At 52.1% G+C, this 16765-nt stretch overlaps 6 protein-coding genes across 6 annotated transcripts; 3 read left to right on the top strand and 3 right to left on the bottom strand.

Moving 5' to 3' along the window:
• The first annotated feature begins 84 nt into the window (after positions 1-84).
• On the top strand, positions 85-628 carry BO85DRAFT_121609 (uncharacterized protein). Its single transcript, XM_025653916.1, has 2 exons — positions 85-429; positions 534-628. The coding sequence occupies exons 1-2, from the start codon at positions 190-192 to the stop codon at positions 576-578; spliced, it is 285 nt and encodes a 94-aa protein (XP_025519862.1). The 5' UTR covers positions 85-189; the 3' UTR covers positions 579-628.
• On the bottom strand, positions 559-1981 carry BO85DRAFT_121592 (uncharacterized protein). The gene is made up of 2 exons (XM_025653915.1): positions 1465-1981; positions 559-1385 (listed from the first exon to the last, which is right to left on the bottom strand). Exons 1-2 carry the CDS (start codon positions 1721-1723, stop codon positions 679-681), a joined length of 966 nt encoding a protein of 321 aa, XP_025519861.1. The 5' UTR covers positions 1724-1981; the 3' UTR covers positions 559-678.
• Positions 1982-2840: 859 nt separating this feature from the next.
• On the top strand, positions 2841-7147 carry ctpA (Cu(2+)-transporting P-type ATPase CCC2). Its single transcript, XM_025653914.1, has one exon. It carries the CDS (start codon positions 3286-3288, stop codon positions 6865-6867), a length of 3582 nt encoding a protein of 1193 aa, XP_025519860.1. The 5' UTR covers positions 2841-3285; the 3' UTR covers positions 6868-7147.
• BO85DRAFT_445344 (uncharacterized protein) lies at positions 7134-8927 on the bottom strand. The gene is made up of 4 exons (XM_025659242.1): positions 8872-8927; positions 8678-8723; positions 8560-8608; positions 7134-8501 (listed from the first exon to the last, which is right to left on the bottom strand). The coding sequence occupies exons 1-4, from the start codon at positions 8879-8881 to the stop codon at positions 7380-7382; spliced, it is 1227 nt and encodes a 408-aa protein (XP_025519859.1). The 5' UTR covers positions 8882-8927; the 3' UTR covers positions 7134-7379.
• A 205-nt stretch (positions 8928-9132) lies between these two features.
• Positions 9133-11355, top strand: BO85DRAFT_445343 (phosphoribosylaminoimidazole carboxylase ADE2). The gene is made up of 4 exons (XM_025659241.1): positions 9133-9678; positions 9755-9852; positions 9919-10876; positions 11053-11355. The coding sequence occupies exons 1-4, from the start codon at positions 9213-9215 to the stop codon at positions 11247-11249; spliced, it is 1719 nt and encodes a 572-aa protein (XP_025519858.1). The 5' UTR covers positions 9133-9212; the 3' UTR covers positions 11250-11355.
• Positions 11356-11462: 107 nt separating this feature from the next.
• Positions 11463-15475, bottom strand: BO85DRAFT_389069 (uncharacterized protein). The gene is made up of 12 exons (XM_025656733.1): positions 14995-15475; positions 14890-14929; positions 14807-14832; positions 14415-14742; positions 14171-14361; positions 13836-14118; positions 13641-13780; positions 13458-13588; positions 13050-13404; positions 12881-12997; positions 12783-12822; positions 11463-12717 (listed from the first exon to the last, which is right to left on the bottom strand). Exons 1-12 carry the CDS (start codon positions 15043-15045, stop codon positions 11675-11677), a joined length of 2745 nt encoding a protein of 914 aa, XP_025519857.1. The 5' UTR covers positions 15046-15475; the 3' UTR covers positions 11463-11674.
• Positions 15476-16765: the final 1290 nt, after the last annotated feature.

Below are 16765 nucleotides of genomic sequence, written 5' to 3'. Positions count from 1 at the left end.
CCTTGCCGATTTCCTTTCCGAAATCTGTTTCAATTTCTACGGCCGCGTGATACCGCTTTTGGGCAGCATATATGTGCATCTTGATTCTTTCTGAGCGTTAGCCAGCGATCTTGCTTCTTGGGTCCAATTCAGTGCCTGGATACAAAGAGAAGTTCTTCCTCCCCGAATGACCTCGGGGAGTCTCTTAATATGAGAAGGGGCAGATACCCAGTGCGTGGAGCACCAGTGATGGCTGCTCATGCCTCTGGTCCCATCGCATATGGGATTTACACCTACCAACTATCCATGGACTGGCGTGACACACCAGGTCCGTCGGGTCACGACGTTCATTTCACACACACACTCACCCTACACCCTGTGTATATTGGGTTTTTCTTTCATTGTTTATTTACCTTTCTACATAATACCCCTCATCTGCTGGATTTGCATGTACGTTAAACGATTTCTCTGAGGCTTTGGTGTTGTGGTTAGTCCACGGTAATTAGATTCTATTATTATGATTTATTGATGCCATATTATGTTGGACTCTTCAGCAGTACCTTGATGAACTTTCATTCTCAGCTTCCCAATACTCATAGATTACATTAAAAATCTATCGAAGACTCGAAACGCTACCATGCTATTCGCTATAATGGGACTCACGCCTATAGTAATAGTACCACTACTGTAGGTAAATAACTATGACTTCTTCCCCAACACCCGCTTAGGATGTCTAGCCGGTCCCGAAGAAGCACTTCCACCACCACCCAACCTCACTCCAGCCCCATCATCAATATCCATCCTAGATCCCCCCATTCCATCCCCTCCTTCAAGCCCATGCTCCCAATATCCATCATCATCATCAAACTCATCCGCCGCAAACTCCCTCTTATTCCCCCCAATCACCCCACCACCCCTACCACCCTGCTGCCACCCCCCGCCACCACCACCAACCTTCTTCTCCTCCATCTTAGCCCCCCATCCGGCAAGCGCCTTCTCAAACAACACCTCCTTCTCCCGCTCCTCCGCCCTCCGTCTCGCCGAATCCGTCTTAATCCGCAGTATCTCGGCCTCAATATCCCCAATCACATCCCCACAGCGCGTCTCCCACGCCGTCAGAATATCGATCATCTTGCCCAGCGACTCGGGCTTCACGTCCCGGAGCGGCGCCACGGAAGTGACATTCACAGTGGGCGGGGTGGAAGCGGGCGATAGACGGGCGGTGATCAGCGAGGCGTAGATGGCTTTTGTGACGAGGGATTCGAGCTCCGAGGGTTGTGTGATGTTTAGGGCCGTCATGAGGGAGCTGTAGGTTAGCGGGGTGGTGGTTGTCGAGAGGGTGAGGAGGGAGAGGAGTCGGAGTTTGAGTGTTTGGGCGTCGTTGAGGGGGGGGAGGTTGGGTGTTGCTTGTTTTCAGTCAGTTAGAGGAACATTATTACGTTGGGGAGAGGTGGGTGGGTATTCGCGGGGGAAGAAGGGGCTTACATTGATAGTCTTGCCATGTGCCCCAGGCGAAGATCTCTAGCAGAGTCAGGTAGCTTGCATATTCGGCTGGGGTGTTGGGGTCCCGGAGGGATTGGATGGCTGGGGTGGTGAGGAGTTCGGCGAATACGTAGGTGTTTGGGTTGGAGGTCGCGTTGGTGATTAGGTTTGTGATGAAGCGTGGGGAGGTCGCGCTGTTGGAGGTGGTGAGGTGGATGAATGGTTGGAGGGCTTCGAGGGCCCGGGTGTGTATTTGGTCCATTTTGTGGTGATACTGGTGGTGGTTGTGGAGATGAGGGGGTGTAAGGATGATTCGGTTGGTAGGGCGGGTGATTGAGGTTGTAGATGGGTATGTGTATCAGTGTGCGGATTGTGGTGATGAGTGTTCCATTAGTTGTGGTACTGTGGAGGGATGATAGTGGTGCTGATGTTGTTGATGGTGATAGTGATTAGTATGATGGTATGGGAGGAGCAATGATGTCTCCTCTGGTGTTTGCATTAGATGCAAACAATGATATTCAATTGTATGTTTGAATGGTGATCTTGTCTGCTGTAGTCAATAACATTGTCGACTTCCGTTTCGGTTAATTAATCTGCTCATGATGGCTGTGAAGGATTAGTCCCCTAACTGCTAGCTATATTACAGTTGATTTACTACAGACAAATCCGTCTTTCAACTCACCGATTCGGCTACTTTCCATATAATCGAAACGAAGCCGGTTCGGTGCCAAGTGTTTCACCCCTCAGACCCTTCAGTCCTTGTCTGAGTTTGATATCCCATGACAGCTGCTACTAGGATGGAGCATATAATAAGCATGATGCTTCTCGTGTCGCAGCATCAGACCTGGTCATTTCCCTGGCAGTCTGGGCGAAAGGTCTGGGTATATCCCTTTCATGGGGAGGGTTCATACCAGAGCCCGTGTGCAGGCAGATAAGCAACCGTTAGATGGGTAGTACAGGCCAGATAGATCTGTGCTAGCGTATGCGTGGGTGGCTTATTGAGCTGGATCGGACAGCTCAGCTGATACTATGCGATCTTATTGACAATATTACTGCATAGCTTTGCACTTGCACCTACCGAAAAATTCATCCGAAAGGTGAACCATGAACACGGTATTGAGGTCATTACCGGCTAGGCTTCGACTACAGTAAGTATACTACGAGTGGTCCCCCGAGGGTAAGTAAGTGGTCCCAGCCTTTCAAATGCCCTGAAGCGGCAATGTTGCCCGATTTGGGAAAGAAATACTCACGTAAGTCCGCGGGGCGGCGGAGACAACCTGACGCCATCCACTGCGTATTTTTCTGTTAGCGCCATCGTTGCGGTGGGTTGGGATGCGCCTGGCATCATTCCTTCCAGACCTCGATCTAATCTTAGTCCGTGGTTGAATGGGATTCCCGCCGCCTGGAATGTCTTGGACCTCTTGGTTTTACCTGCTGTTTACCATTCTTTCTTCCCATCCCACGCTCTTTGTGGGTGGCCTAAGATTAGGTTTCTTCCCGTGCAAAAACCCCCATTTCAGCTCCCGTACCATCCGTAGTGAAAAGTAAGTAGTTCTTGTCTTAGTGTCCTTGATGGAATTAATTGCTGCATGTTTAGAAAGGCTCGGCGTATCCTTTCCGTCGCATCCGGTCCGAATGTCTCTTAATCGAACGACCCTTGCGTGTTACTAGCATTTTCCTGCTTATTATTCCTTTCCCCTCCCTTCCCTTTTATTATCTCCCCCGACCTCCTCGTCCCCTCTCTTGCCAAACGAACGCATGCATTAACACACCACCGCGCGTCCCGACCGTCCTTGTCCGGCTTCTGCAGCAACTCGGCGCAACATGGCGGCCTCATCCTCCGCTCTGTTAAGCGCCGGCACCGATGGCGCTCCTTCCGACCGATCAGCAGCCCATATGGCGACCACAACAGTCAACGTCGAGGGAATGACATGCGGCGCTTGCACCTCCGCCGTCGAAGGCGCCTTCAAGGGGGTGGAGGGTGCTGGCGAAGTGACCGTCAGCTTGATGATGGGCCGCGCTGTAGTCCATCATGACCCAACCCTGCTTCCTGCGGAGAAAGTCGCCGAAATTATTGAGGACTGCGGCTTTGATGCAACGATCGTCTCTACGGATAGTGCGTCTACGCCGGCGGATGGTTCCCGCGGGGCCAGGGATAAAGTGTTTCAGCTGTCAACCACGACGTTGGCCGTCGAGGGCATGACATGCGGTGCTTGCACCTCCGCGGTGGAGGGAGGATTGAAGGATACACCTGGTGTGCATTCAGTCAATGTATCTCTGCTTTCCGAACGAGCTGTAGTGGAGCATGACCCATCTCTCGTGACGCCCGATCAGATTGCAGAGATTATCGAGGACCGTGGGTTTGGCGCAAAGGTGCTGGAAACCTCGACGGAGGAGAGCGCAGTCCGCACCTCGGAGGATTTGTCGGGCTCTGCATCGGGGTTGATGGTCACGAAGGTGTCTATAGATGGTATGACGTGTGGTGCTTGTACGTCGAGTATACAGAATGCCTTCAGCGGGGTGGACGGTGTAGTGCAATTCAACATTAGCTTGCTAGCCGAGCGTGCGATTATCACTCACGACCCTACGACCCTTACTACGAAACAAATTGTCAGCATAATCGACGATGCCGGTTTCGACACTACCGTCCTTTCATCGGAAGCACAGGCGCCTACATCCAAAGGTCTCGGCCGTGTCACTCTCAGCCTCCACGGCTTGCGCGACGCTGCCTCGGCCTCGGCCTTGGAAGATACACTACATCAGAACCCCGGGATCTCGTCAGCGTCTGTAAATATGGCCAACTCTCAAATCACATTGTCATACGAGTCCTCCAAGATTGGTATTCGTTCGATCGTCGAAGCGATCGAAAAGGCCGGATACAATGCCCTCCTGTCCCAGTCCGATGATACCAATGCGCAGCTGGAATCGCTGGCCAAAACCAAGGAGGTTCGGGAATGGAAGCGCTCATTCCTATTTTCTGCTTCGTTTGCAGTCCCCGTGTTCCTGATCAATATGCTACTGCCGATGTATCTTCCGGCCCTTGACTTCGGCCGTGTTAGGCTATGCTCCGGTCTCTACCTTGGTGATGTTGCCTGTCTTCTGCTCACTATTCCGGTGCAATTTGGCATTGGAAAGCGGTTCTACGTAGCCAGTTACAAATCCCTGAAACATCGCTCACCAACCATGGACGTTCTCGTCATGCTTGGTACCTCTGCGGCGTTCTTCTACAGTGTGTTTACCATGGTTGTTTCGTTGCTTTCGGTGAACGATATTCGCCCAAGTACAGTCTTCGACACAAGCACGATGCTTATAACCTTTATTACTCTCGGAAGATGGCTGGAGAATCGGGCCAAGGGCCAAACCTCTGCCGCCCTCTCCCGGCTCATGTCCCTTGCACCGTCAATGACTACTATTTACGACGACCCGATAGCGGCGGAGAAGCTCGCCGAGGAATGGGGAAGTTCTAACGAAAAGCCCCAGGAGCATACATCCTCGGCCACCGAGGAGCGCGCAGGGCCAGGGCACAAGATAATCCCAACGGAGCTCATCGAGCTAGGGGATGTTGTGCTCCTTCACCCTGGTGACAAAGTACCGGCTGATGGCGTTGTCATTCGCGGTGAAAGCTATGTCGATGAGAGTATGATTACTGGTGAAGCTTTGCCTATACACAAGGCCAAGGGCAATGTTGTCATTGCTGGCACAGTCAACGGCACTAGCTCCATGGACTTCAAGGTTACTCGAGCTGGCAAGGACACTCAGCTCAGCCAGATTGTCAAGTTGGTTCAAGATGCTCAAACTAGCCGGGCTCCGATCCAACGGATGGCCGATGTTGTTGCGGGCTATTTCGTCCCAGCTATCATCAGTCTTGGTCTGGTGACATTCTTTGGCTGGATGTTCATGAGCCATATCCTACCTCACCCTCCCAAGATCTTCTTGTCTGAAAATAACGGAGGCAAGTTCATGGTCTGTCTCAAGCTTTGCATCTCGGTCATTGTCTTTGCCTGCCCATGTGCTCTCGGTCTCAGCACACCTACAGCTGTCATGGTCGGCACTGGAGTGGGTGCGCAGCAGGGTATCCTTGTCAAGGGCGGTGCTGTTCTCGAAGCTGCTACCAAGATCAATCACGTCGTGTTCGATAAGACCGGAACATTGACCACCGGCAAAATGAGTGTTGCTGAAGCTAAAATCGAGCCACATTGGTCAACTAACGACTGGCGCCGCAGACTCTGGTGGTTGATCGTCGGTCTTGCAGAAATGAGCAGCGAACACCCCATCGGCAGAGCCATCTTCTCCGCTGCTCAGTCTGAATCCGGTCATCCAGGAGATGGCCTGCCCGGCAGCTTGGGTGACCTCGAAGCTTGCGTCGGTAAGGGAATTTCCGCCTTAGTCGAGCCGACATCCAGTGCGGAGCGCATCCGGTACCGTGTCCTGGTTGGAAACCTTACTTTCCTGCGATCAAGGGACGTCCCCGTCCCTGAATCAGCGGAACCAGACGACTCCGACATCACCCCCAAGTCCAAGGTTCCTGCCGGTATCACCCAAATCCACGTCGCCATCGATGGCCAATACGCAGGGTCCATCTTGCTCCGGGACACCGTGAAGGTGACCGCACCAGCAGCCGTCGCCGCCCTCCACCGTATGGGAATCACAACCTCCCTTATCACCGGTGATGCCTACGCCACCGCCATCTCAATCGCCTCTGCAGTGGGAATCCCAACAGAGGCAGTCCACGCCTCTGTCTCCCCCTCCGACAAACAATCCATCGTCGCCTCGATGCAAGACTCCGGCGACCGAGTCGCCATGGTCGGCGACGGCATCAACGACTCTCCCGCCCTGGCCACCGCATCCGTAGGTATCGCCCTCGCCTCAGGCACCGACGTTGCCGTCGAAGCAGCAGACATCGTCCTTATGCGACCCGACGACCTCCTCTCCGTACCTGCAAGCCTCTCCCTCTCCCGCTCAGTCTTCAACCGCATCAAACTCAACCTCATGTGGGCCTGCCTCTACAACGTTATCGGTCTCCCCTTCGCAATGGGTCTGTTCCTCCCATTCGGATTCATGCTACCCCCGATGGCCGCCGGCGCCGCAATGGCTCTATCCAGCGTCTCCGTCGTCGTGAGCAGCCTGCTCCTCAAATTCTGGAGCAGACCAGGCTGGATGGACGCCGAAAAGCTACAAAAGGAAATCGACTCATCCGATGGCAGCTTCAATGCCTCCAAGAAGAGCTGGTGGGGAGCCACGCTATCAGTAACCGGATCTAGTTCCCACAGACGCTCGTCCTCATCCTCCTGGGTCCGGGAGTTCGTCTCTGATACTTGGTCGGCCGTGACGGGTAGGAAGAGGAGAGGCTCGAATGCTAATGAGGGACTCTATGTTCCTCTTCAGACGGTGGAGCCGCCGGTTTGATCTATGTCTATTTTCTTTTTCTTTTTCGGATTTTGATAATGAATAATCTATCTGTTGGAGTTATTATATATCTACGTCTATATTGCATGATTGGTGTTTTAAGGATGTTATGACCTCCTAATGATGAATATATGCATGCTATCTATCTATCTATATCTGTTGACTGGATTTTGTGTTCATGATGGATTGTGATGTGCTGTCGTTACGAATGTTGCTACATACACAGTATATGAAACTCAATCGGATCAAGTTTGGATATCTTACATTCGCACTTTAGTAGTAGTTATGCAAGCATACTCACTGTAAGTTATACTAAATAGTGGTGTAACTGATCAATAACGCCAAGGAAGCACGCTTCATGACAACTACAGTCAAAGTCAAGTCATCATTCATGATTTAACAATGTAAGCTAACTAGCAGGCAGAGTCCCAAAAAAGAAATGTAATGCGCGACAAGGCAACGCACGACTCGCTAATAGATTATGAATATCATATCATACGACGTCCCAAAAGCTACGCCTGCTGTTGCTGTTGCTGTTGCTGCTGCTGCTGCTGCTGCTCTTTATCCGCCGTCTCAGATACTGAAGCGGTCTCCTCCGGTGCTTTGGCATCGTCTAGAGAAATATCTCCATCTCCATCTGCTGTCGGCTTAGCACCACCTTCTTCTCCATCCTGCTCAGTAGTCTGCTGCTGTTCTTGTTGCTGTTGTCCTTGCTCTTGCTGTTGCTCCTGCTGCTGCGGCTGCAGCTGGGAAGTCTCCTGTCCCGCAGCCTGCAGTCCTGGCGCCTCCTCCCCTCCACTCGAGAGATCCATCTCCACGCCCCTACCATCCTGTAACCCTAGATCTTCCACTCCGACTACAGAGGGACCTCTGGCATGCGGAATATCCTCCAATGTTTCAGCCGACGGAGCTTCACTAGTGCCTTCATTTCCATTCGTGTCCGCCGTCACTACCGTCGCCGTCTCCGTAGTAGTAACAGACCCCAGCTGCTGATGTCCTTGCTCAGCGCCAGTGCTCTCCACTACCTGGGTAGTGAACCCAGTATCCCCCATAAGCGCACCGCTTTCACCCTCATGTTCCGGCGACGAAGGATCGTTACTCAACCACGGGATCGGCGTGAGAAGTGCTCCACCCAGAGACTCATCGCTGCCGAGTGTATGGTCCGGGAATAGGAGGCCGGTATCGGCGCCGTTGATGATCGCGCCGTTGGGCTGGGGAGCGGCGCCATGGTGTGTCGAGTGGAGAGGGAAGATTTCCGCGCTGCTAGTGACGCAGACGACGCGGTCGACGGCGCGAAGATATGCGGGAAGAGTGCGGTAGTGGGCCGTAGGACGAACGATGAGTTCTGCGAGACGTTGGATAGTGTGTGGTGGTTTCGAGGCGAAGAGGGATCGCAAGGTGGATTTGATGGAGTTTAGGTGGTGTTGGAGGGGTTCGGGGAGAGAGGAGCCCTGCGAGGACTGGGGTTGGGAGTCGGGAATACGCTCAGTTGTGATGGATTGCTGCGACGATGGTTCGGGCTGTGTGGAGGTTTGGAGGGTTGTAGATGGCGTGGTTGTGGGGTCGGTGGGATTGGCAGACTGCTGTTGAAGGTCCGGAGGGATCCGCGGCATTGGGAAGACGTTGTATATGATCTGGTTGCAAGGTTTAGTAGCTGGTGATTGGTTTGGTGGTTGGTAGGGGGTTGCGCACATATTCCAATCGTTCAAGCAGGGGTTCGACCATGCTGGGCCATTTCTCACTGGAGGAAACGGGGCATGTCAGCTCCGATTGTACTGTTGATGCTTGGTTGAGGCGCGAGTTGACATACTAGTCCATCGTGCCGCCATTGGCGACTGTCTCGAGGCTTTCTTCGTCTGCGATTGCATGTTGAGTTAGCTGGCTGGAGCTCGAAGCGGTGCCTGACAAGCTCATTGTAGAAGGAAAGCAAATGACGCAGGTCACGATAGGCACGAAAGCAGCATTGCAGTTCGGTTCCAGCAGTGACAGTATATTCAGACTTACCCAGCGACATGATCCAGCACTTCTGCGCCCAGCGAAGTGAAATGCGACAAGGCCAATAGGGGATGTGCAGAGGAAGAGCAGCAAATGACGGGCGGAATTGACATGGCTCGATCTGGACACGCGGGGACGGCGGCTCCCCCGGCAACCGCAGGCTCTGATTGGGCCCGCCAGCCGCTTATCACTGGTGCACGTGATGGTTATCGGGCGGATTTTTTGCTCCGCCGTGGAGGGGCTGCTTTTCTCTTCCCCAGATCTCCCCCCTCTGCTTGGTGCGTGCTGGTGCCTGTCCATCTCCTTTTTTTATACCCTCCCTATTATTTTATATTCCCCTTAATCTCAATATGTGGAACTCCCGCAAGGTGGGAATCCTCGGTGGAGGCCAATTGGGCCGTATGCTGGTCGAATCGGCCAACCGCCTCAACATCCAGTGCAACGTTCTTGATGCGGAGAACTCCCCGGCTAAGCAGATTAGCTCCCACGATGACCATGTCACCGGCTCCTTCAAGGAGCGCGAAGCCGTCCGTGAACTGGCCAAGTCCTGCGACGTCGTGACTGCTGAGATTGAGCACGTCGATACCTATGCCCTGGAGGAGATCGCCTCGCAGGTCCGCATCGAGCCCAGTTGGCAGGCTATCCGCACCATCCAGAACAAGTACAACCAGAAGGAACACCTCCGCAAATATGGCATCCCCATGGCTGAGCACCGCGAGCTCGCTGAGAATACCCCCGAGGCATTGGCTAAGGTTGGCGAGGAGCTTGGCTACCCCTTGATGCTGAAGTCGAAAACCATGGCCTACGATGGACGTGGTGAGTCACCCGTGTCCCAATTGCTGTTCTACTATCTACCACACAACCTCCACTAACCCAATCCCTAATCTATCAGGAAACTTCCACGTGCGCGGTGCACACGATATCCCCGAAGCCCTCGAGTTCCTCAAGGGCCGTCCTCTGTATGCCGAGAAATGGGCCTACTTCAAGATGGTATGTCCCACCCCCCGCCTCCACACCAAATGACCCCACCACCACCATCTAACACCCATACCGCAGGAACTCGCTGTCATGGTCGTGAAGACCAAGGACGAAGTCCTCTCCTATCCCACCGTTGAAACCGTGCAAGAAGACTCCATCTGCAAGCTCGTCTACGCCCCCGCCCGCAACGTCTCCGACGCCATCAACCGCAAAGCGCAAGAACTGGCGCGGAAAGCCGTCTCCGCGTTCGAAGGCAAGGGTGTCTTCGGCGTGGAGATGTTCCTCCTGGAAGACGACAGCCTTCTCCTGTGTGAGATCGCCAGCCGTATCCACAACTCGGGCCACTACACCATCGAAGGCTGCCCCATGTCTCAATTCGAAGCCCACATCCGCGCCATCCTCGACCTCCCCATCCCCCCTCAGAGTCTTCAAATCCGCCAACCCTCCATCATGCTGAACATCATCGGCGGCTCCGCCCCGGACACCCACCTCAAGGCCGCCGAAGCGGCCCTCTCCATCCCCAACGCCAGCATCCACCTCTACAGCAAGGGCGCCGCCAAACCCGGCCGCAAGATGGGTCACGTCACCGTCACCGCCCCGACCATGCACGAAGCCGAATCTCACATCCAGCCTCTCATCGACGTTGTCGACGACATCCGCTCCCAGCGCAGCGACGTCCGCTCCAAGCCCCAGAAGTCCGGCGTCTCCAAGCCTGCCCCCTCCGTCGCCGTCATCATGGGCTCCGACAGTGACCTCAAGACCCTGGTGCCCGGTCTCAAGCTCCTGCGCGACTACTTCGGCGTTGAGCCCGACGTGGAAATCACCTCCGCTCATCGCACCCCCACCTACATGGCCGAGTACTCTGCCAATGCCGCCGCCCGTGGCATCAAGGTCATCATTGCTGCCGCTGGCGGTGCCGCTCACCTCCCCGGTATGTCGGCCGCTCATACCGCGCTGCCGGTGATCGGTGTCCCGGTTAAGGGTAGCTCGTTGGATGGAGTCGATAGTCTGTACAGCATTGTGCAGATGCCTAGGGGTGAGTCTTCCCCTTTCCCTTTCCCTTTCCTTTTCCTTCAATTCCATATCCGTCACCTTTCACATGGACTACTCCTGCATGACATGCATAACATCCACAACATGCACATACATTCTACACTGCATATCATACATGTTGCATGCATCCAAGCTGACAACATGTTTTTCATTTAACAGGTGTCCCCGTCGCCACCGTCGGCATCAACAACAGCATCAATGCTGCCCTCCTGGCCGCTCGTATCCTCGGTGCTTTCGACCCGGCTATCCAGCGCAAGGTTGAGGCGTATGCGGAGAGCGCACGCGCTGAGAACATGGAGCTGAAGGGTACTAAGCTGCGCGAGCTTGGTTGGGAAAAGTACTTTGAGCAAATGTAATGGATGTTATGATTGAATGGGTCAAGTTATCAAAATGGGTTGAAAGTATATAGAGTTTAGAAGCAAGTTTCAAATACAAGGGGTAATGATTAGGTTTTCCTGAAGATAATGCTTCATTATTGCAAATTGTGCGACTGTAATGAGCAAGATAAATACTTACACAGCAGTATACATTATACAGCTACTATTTATCATAGCTGTTGTAAATCTTGTCCGAACATATCGCAGGATATCACATTGAATTAATCATTAACTACTAACACACTTGTGCTGATAAGTGAAACATCAAGTTCGTATAACAAATGAAAAAGACACAACGTCACAAGGTATCAAAAACAGTACAGGCAGAATAAAACAATTACAAAAGAGATATTTGGCTGCGTGTATGAGCATGTTGAACCCTACAGTCCCTCCACACAATTGACCTAAGCAGTTTGAGGGTTGAAGGCCGTTTCAACGCCTGGAACCGTGGTGCGAGTACCACCGCCAACGTTTCCGTCACTGAACGCTTGGTTGACTTCATCGGAGAATTTCTGGGATGCGGCCGCATGGTCATATGTCTTGGAGTGACCATTGGTATGTCCATTAGTATGTCCATTGGTCCCGGAAATAGCGTGCTTGCCATTGGTCACTCGACCATCCATAGGCTGCGCGCCTCCGTTGGTCACTTTCTCGTTCTGGGTGATAGCGGTAGTCCCATTGGTGACACCTCCATTGGTCTGGTTAACATTCGTGACTCTGCCGTTTGTGGCGCCTCCATTGGTCACTCCACTAACACCACCCTTTTCGGCAGGTGATTCCCGTTTGCGAGAAATGTCACCCGCCTTAGGAATATCAGAAGATTCCGAGGCGCTGCCAATGCTGAAGATGGGAGATTCCCAGCGTTCACCCTTCATCGCAAGTTCCTTGTACTCAGTGGCCTTGGTACTGATGCCGCCAGGAAGCTTGATTTCGGGGAAGAGGGAATCATGCAGAGTTGTAGCTGTCTGCACCTTAGTGTCTCGTTTGGCAATCTCTTGCGCCTTCCGCTTCTTGTCCTCATTTCTGGCACGGAAAGCATCAAGATAGCGAGAGTAGATGTTGGGCGCGTTTGCGGGATCCTGGCTACTAGCCTCCTGTGCCTTCTTTGCCTCACTGTGGATTTCGTAGGCAAAGGCATCTCCCTTGGCGAAAGCGTCCCGGATCTGCTGCTCGAGTACCTTTTCCAGGGTTGGGCGGACGACCCGGAACAACAATGGCTTGAAGACCGTGAATAGGGTCTTGTGCTTTGACTTCTTCAACTTGACGTTGAGGGAGTCAATCTTAACAGTCACCTTATCCAATTTGATGAAGTTCTGCCGGTCTTCCTTCTGGGCAGTGGAGGCTGCAATCTTGAATCCAAAGCCTTCGCCACCCAAGAAGATGTCCATGATACCCGTGTCTGTGATAGCAGGGAATCCCTGCTTCTTGTTGATATAGTAGCTCACATCTGTAGAAGTAGTGTTAGTAAAAGTTTCAGAGCGAATGACGACAACTAAAGATAATTTGACTTACCTCGGAGATCGGCTTGAATTCCGGACACCGAAATCATAATCTTTGGGCACATCGTCAGTACTATATCCCTAAACAATCTTGACAATGAGTCAACCAACCTTGTTGTCCCTCTTACTGCTGATCTTCTTGCGTCCCCACCGAAAGTAGTTGTCGCTGCCAAATTCCACGACGTTCGGCATCAAGTTATCGCTCTCAATGACGAGGTTTTCCACAACCTTTCAGATCGTTAGCTACGAACTCAGCATAAGACAACTCAGGTATACTTACGACATCGGCCGCGGGATCAGACACTTCGATACGAGGAACGGGGACATAGCGGACATTTTCGAGAACTTCAGGTAGGATAACATCCCTAATGTCCTTGACGAGATGCTTCTTGAAGGCCATGTTGCCGCTGTTGTCGCGACCAAGGTCATCGAAGAGCTTCTGCATCGCATCCCCAAATGCCTTGTTCTGAGGGTCTTGGTTGAACTGATCGCCAAGGAACTTAAGCTCATCAAGAATACGATCGGTATGATCCCTGTAGCGCTCACGCAGGAGGTAACGGCCATGGTCAGTGAGTTGGTCCCACTGGCGATTGCAATCATCATCCATAATATAGCCTTGCTCGGTTAGGGTTTTCCTGTAAGATGATTAGCACACCGCCTAGGTTTATTTTTGCACTCGTATACTCACCGGATGAAGGTGTCCATGTTTCGGAACCATCCTTTCAGCTCAGGGTCCCTGTCTGCATCTCGGTAGATGTTGTCCAGTGAGTCAAAGAGATTGTCCAGGGACGTGTGGTTGGCAAAACGTTCAATCAATGTCTGGTCAGAGGGGGGTTAGTGACTGCTTATTCGACAAGACTGACTGACGTACCCGAAGATTGGCCTCCATTCGCTGGATCTTATCGCCGCTTCGGAAGCCCTGGACTGAACCAGCACCCTGCTGGGACAAGTTCCGTCCGTGAGAACCATACTTTTCAGCCATCGAAAGAAGGGTTCGGATTGCCTGTTGGTCTGTTTCACAGTCAGTCGACCGTCTATGGGCCCATGTCGTTGAAGGATGACTTACAATCAGAATGGCCTTGAATCTCAATGACCATCTTCTTCAAGCGCCAAATAGTCTGATCCCGTCGCTCCTGGGGCACCTTTTCTGACAAGTAGCTCTTGGTCCTGTCCTTGTATTCACGAGTACGGCCCTTTGCCTCTTCAGGGACATTCTCCGAAATCTTATCCTGGGCTCTACCTGCACCTGCAGCAAGACCAGCGCGCGCGTCGACATCAGAGACGGATGAAGGTTCTTGGCCACCGGTGGCAGCCTGAGCTGCAGTACCAGCGACTTCCTGCTTACCCTCCTGTCCATATGTGAGTCAATTGGTACGGCAATATTGACTTAGGAAAACTCACGTCCTTGTTTCTCTTAAAGCGAGACTTGAATGTTTCCTTGTGCTTGGAGAAATCAGGCTGCTCGTGCCACACATTCTCTTCAGCTGGCTCATCAATCTGGGAAAGTTGTTCCTCTGATGGCCTCAGCTTGTTTGCGGCTTTCTGGGAGACGTCGCCAGCCATATCACGTGCCAGCGTCATAGCATCGTTTACTGGACGATAATGTCAGACTCCATGTTCCCGGTCAGGATGCAAGTCAACTTACATAGCTTTCGGAATTCTCCGTTCGTGATCAGGAGCCGTCCAAGGGTCTTGAGACCCTCCAGGGCTTCCTGACCGTCTTGCTGGGCCGCATCCTTCGTCACAGGCACACCTGGCTTCTCTGTATCCCCGGAGGAGACAGTCTGTGCTTCCCACAGGAACTCCTGCAAGAGCTGACCCTCATTCTTGCTCAGCATAAGTTTCTTGGCATGTTCGATAACGTTACGGAGATCCTGGACGAGGGTCTGGCCTTCACCAGACAGCTCCTGGGACGGTGACGAGAGAGCCTTAGATTTGAGAGCACTGTTCAGGGCAACGTCGCATTGATTGTTCTATGATAAATGATACCATTGTCAGCAGGCAGCACAAACATGATAATTGGGTCATTGCACTCACCGATGGAAGCTTGCCATTCTTGAAGGCTACATGGCTCTATTAGCACAAGATATGCTGATACACGATCAATAGTATTAATTTACCTTGATAGATTCCATAAAGCTGCAGCTTCTGGTTGATATCCTGGAGCGAGATTCGGGTTAGCGTCCTTACTTCCAGCTTTCGAGAAGAGGGAGAAGGCATCCTACCTGTTCCTTCTGCTTGGTGTTCATCGGATGATTGACTGCTTTGGACGACATTGCGGCAAGATGACCAGATTGACTGGCTAGAATTGACGTCTACGAGGCTCCAAAGCCAAGCAAGAAATTTTTCTTGTTTTAAGTGTATGTATGTGGGAGAAAGTCGGCAGTCGCAAGGGGGGACCACTGGCCAGCAGGTTCGGGGCGTCTGGCCAAGATCCGGGGTTAGGTATCTGAGAAGACAGACAGAACAGAGATCAAACAAGGTAAAGATAAAGTGCACGACAAGACGATAAGCAGACGACAAGGCTGATCTTCACTTTGAGACTGCAAACAAGGGATAAAAAAAGAGTCGGGTCGCTGGGTATCTCCGGAATGAAGGACGCCGAGGACGGATGGGGTATTAGGTTGACAAGGGTAGTAAAGTGTAGTGGTGTAACTAGTAGTTAGGAAAGGGGGGGAGGGAGGAAGAATGTACGCCGAAAGAAATCGTGGTATCAATTAAAACGACGAGTGGATCAAGGGAAGGAAGGAACTACTACTACGATGAGGAAGTTTTCTACGGATTTAAATACAACTGGACGCATGCAGCGAAAGGGCAGGAGCGTAATGGCGCGGGTGGTGCCTGCCAGTTTGGGCCAGCGCACCTGTTTGACGTCATGGTGTCGTTGGTGACGAACAGAACAGAACAGGCAAAGGTGAAGTCCGGGTTTGTGTCTGGTTCCTGAAAAAAAGATTTAGTCGAGATAAACAGCATAGGGTGTAAGAGGAAAGGAGGATTGAGTTTGTACGACGATGAGATCATCATCGTGCCGAGCGATGAAGTCAAGGGCGGACGCGCCAGCTCAAAGATCTGGCCCGCCATCCACTCACGATCGGCGCTACGAGCCTGGATGTTGCGCGGATCATCCCTACGACTCCCTACTTCAGCCCTTCTAACGAGTCATCGGGCTGAGCCAGCTGTAGTGTTCTTAGCTAATGGATTCATTCAAATTGTTACTGAAGTTGCTTGCTTGCTTGCTTGCACGCGCGAGAGAGAAGAAGCAATGGGACTCGAGAGCCATGGAATCATTATAACCGGAACATGTGATTCATCCACGTCAGGAGAATTGGTGCTACTACTCCGTACCTATAGATAGATAGATAGATAGATAGATCATCCCATTCCTAAGGGTGCTGGTAGCTTAACTTTCTAACGGGCGCTCAACAAGTTGATCCCATCAACAATAGCATACCCGAAATCTAATTGATGAAAGACCAAAAAAGAAAGAGAAAGCGGATCCCTTCCCATGGCCTGATATCAAAGGAAAACATTCATTTTTTTTTCTTTTTAAAGTAACGCGGAAATACATTTTACTCATCAGCAGCCTTGGAGGAAAAAGCAAGCTTAAGCTTCTTCTGCCTTATGGGGGTGGACTGTGGACTTTGTGTGGGTATTTGCCCACCCTCCATTGCGACTTAGTGCAAAGTGCAAAAGACTACTAGTACTTGCCTAGTAGAAGTAAATACTTGCTGCTACAGAGTACTACACTGCTTTTAGTAGGGAAAAAGCAGTGTAATAAGATCGACTGATTGACTGTCCGCGACGCATCACTGTGACGTCACGAGTAGTCTTTCTCTTCTCGCTTCTGTCTCTCTGCCCTTCGAATATCTACTCTGCTCTGTCTGTATCGATGTATTTATTCACTTCGCTGCTACGGTATGAGTGCGGTGCCTGGTGCTAAATTTGGGAACCAAGGGGACGCGTTTCCAAGAAGGCTCGAGAAGTAAGGGAGGGCTC

This window comes from Aspergillus piperis (assembly GCF_003184755.1).
Source record: "Aspergillus piperis CBS 112811 unplaced genomic scaffold BO85scaffold_2, whole genome shotgun sequence".
In the NCBI taxonomy this organism is placed as follows: Eukaryota; Fungi; Ascomycota; class Eurotiomycetes; order Eurotiales; family Aspergillaceae; genus Aspergillus; species Aspergillus piperis.
This window is presented reverse-complemented; position numbering and strand designations above follow the sequence as displayed.

Bases quoted from the DNA above. Each gene is read 5' to 3' on its own strand.
- BO85DRAFT_121609 (XM_025653916.1), top strand. From the start codon at position 190: ATGAGAAGGGGCAGATACCCAGTGCGTGGAGCACCAGTGATGGCTGCT. The intron at 430-533 runs GTACGTTAAACG...TGGACTCTTCAG, and splicing joins CTCATCTGCTGGATTTGCAT to CAGTACCTTGATGAACTTTC.
- BO85DRAFT_121592 (XM_025653915.1), bottom strand. From the start codon at position 1,723: ATGGACCAAATACACACCCGGGCCCTCGAAGCCCTCCAACCATTCATC. The intron at 1,386-1,464 runs GTAAGCCCCTTC...ACTGAAAACAAG, and splicing joins CACATGGCAAGACTATCAAT to CAACACCCAACCTCCCCCCC.
- ctpA (XM_025653914.1), top strand. From the start codon at position 3,286: ATGGCGGCCTCATCCTCCGCTCTGTTAAGCGCCGGCACCGATGGCGCT.
- BO85DRAFT_445344 (XM_025659242.1), bottom strand. The intron at 8,609-8,677 runs GTATGTCAACTC...CGTTTCCTCCAG, and splicing joins AATGGCGGCACGATGGACTA to TGAGAAATGGCCCAGCATGG. The intron at 8,502-8,559 runs GTGCGCAACCCC...CCTTGCAACCAG, and splicing joins TGCTTGAACGATTGGAATAT to ATCATATACAACGTCTTCCC.
- BO85DRAFT_445343 (XM_025659241.1), top strand. From the start codon at position 9,213: ATGTGGAACTCCCGCAAGGTGGGAATCCTCGGTGGAGGCCAATTGGGC. The intron at 9,853-9,918 runs GTATGTCCCACC...CCCATACCGCAG, and splicing joins AATGGGCCTACTTCAAGATG to GAACTCGCTGTCATGGTCGT. The intron at 10,877-11,052 runs GTGAGTCTTCCC...TTCATTTAACAG, and splicing joins CATTGTGCAGATGCCTAGGG to GTGTCCCCGTCGCCACCGTC.
- BO85DRAFT_389069 (XM_025656733.1), bottom strand. From the start codon at position 15,045: ATGTCGTCCAAAGCAGTCAATCATCCGATGAACACCAAGCAGAAGGAA. The intron at 14,930-14,994 runs GTAGGATGCCTT...ATCTCGCTCCAG, and splicing joins ACACCAAGCAGAAGGAACAG to GATATCAACCAGAAGCTGCA. The intron at 12,718-12,782 runs GTAAGTCAAATT...CTACTTCTACAG, and splicing joins AATTCAAGCCGATCTCCGAG to ATGTGAGCTACTATATCAAC.